This window comes from Bison bison, unplaced genomic scaffold (assembly GCF_000754665.1).
Source record: "Bison bison bison isolate TAMUID 2011002044 unplaced genomic scaffold, Bison_UMD1.0 scf7180017864295, whole genome shotgun sequence".
NCBI classification, from domain to species: Eukaryota; Metazoa; Chordata; class Mammalia; order Artiodactyla; family Bovidae; genus Bison; species Bison bison.
This window is the reverse complement of record NW_011494867.1, coordinates 1,019,223-1,020,395: the sequence shown is the minus strand read 5'-3', so window position 1 is coordinate 1,020,395 and position 1,173 is coordinate 1,019,223. Positions and strand designations below refer to the sequence as shown.

General features: G+C 68.3%; 1 protein-coding gene across 1 annotated transcript in view; it reads left to right on the top strand.

Moving 5' to 3' along the window:
• Window positions 1-1,173, top strand: part of FUK (fucokinase) — a 17,101-nt gene that overhangs the window by 11,082 nt on the left and 4,846 nt on the right. Inside the window, exons 18-19 of the mRNA XM_010850850.1 lie at window positions 3-312; window positions 880-1,090. Of these exons, the coding sequence (XP_010849152.1) occupies window positions 3-312; window positions 880-1,090 (521 nt within the window). The remainder of the gene's footprint in view (window positions 1-2; window positions 313-879; window positions 1,091-1,173) is intronic.

Here is a 1,173-nt window from a genome sequence, read left to right as displayed (position 1 = left end):
GTCTCTTCCCCGTGCTCCACCCCTCGAGGGCCCCGGGGCCCAGGGATCTGCTGTGGATGCTGGATCCCCAGGAGGACGGGGGCCGGGCCCTGCGCGCTTGGCGGGCTTGCTGGCGTCTGTCCTGGGAGCAGCTGCAGCCGTGCCTGGACCGGGGCGCCACGCTGGCCGCCCGCCGGGACCTGTTCTTCCGCCAGGCCCTGCACAAGGCGCGGCACGTGCTGGAGGCCCGGCAGGACCTCAGCCTGCGCCCGCTGACCTGGGCTGCCGTCCACGAGGGCTGTCCTGGGCCCCTGCTGGCCACGCTGGACCAGGGTGAGTGTGCTGGGCACCCAGCTGGGAAGCCAGACCCCGCATCACCTGCCCTATCTATCCTCTGGGTCGTCAACCTCGGGCATTAGTGAGACATGAGACTCTAAAGCAGGGGGCAGACACAAGTGGAGTTAACCGTCTGGGTGCTAGGAAGCTCCATCCGAGTCATTGAGGGGTTTGGGGAGAGGTGGGGGCTTGGCGCTGAGCCTCTGGGTCCCATGAGCATTGGCAGAGCGTGCATTCTGCGCTGGGGGCCGGATGGGGTGAAGCACTCCAGCAGGGGCTCAGGCAGCGCCTTGTTCCCTGTTGATGGTGTTCACTCAGCCACCCAGGGGGACTGAGGATGAACTCAGGTGGTTTGCTTCCCGAGACTGAGCTCTTACTCACTAAGGGCGTCCTGGGCTGGGACTCACCAGGATGAGAACTTTGCCAGGCGGAGAACTGGGGGGCACTCTCAGGCCAGGACACAGGTGGGGCCACAGAGCAGAGGTGTGAGGGGTCTGGGGTGTTTGAGGGCAGAGGGCCTTGGGGACGGGCTCCTCAGCAGCTGCCCGCCTCCTGGTCCGTCAGTGGCAGCTGGTGCGGAAGACCCTGGTGTGGCCGCCCGCGCCCTGGCCTGTGTGGCAGACGTCCTGGGCTGCATGGCGGAGGGCCGAGGTGGCTTGCGCAGTGGGCCTGCGGCCAACCCCGAGTGGGTGTTGCCCTTCTCCTTCCTGGAGCGTGGAGACCTGGCGCGGGGCGTGGAGGGGCTCACCCGGGAGCGGGCCAGGTGGCTGAGCAGGTAGGCTGAGAGCGCCGGAGCCCCTGGAGGAGCCCCTACCGGCCTTGGAGGTGGGAGCCCAGAGGGGCGGGGCGGCCCCAGAT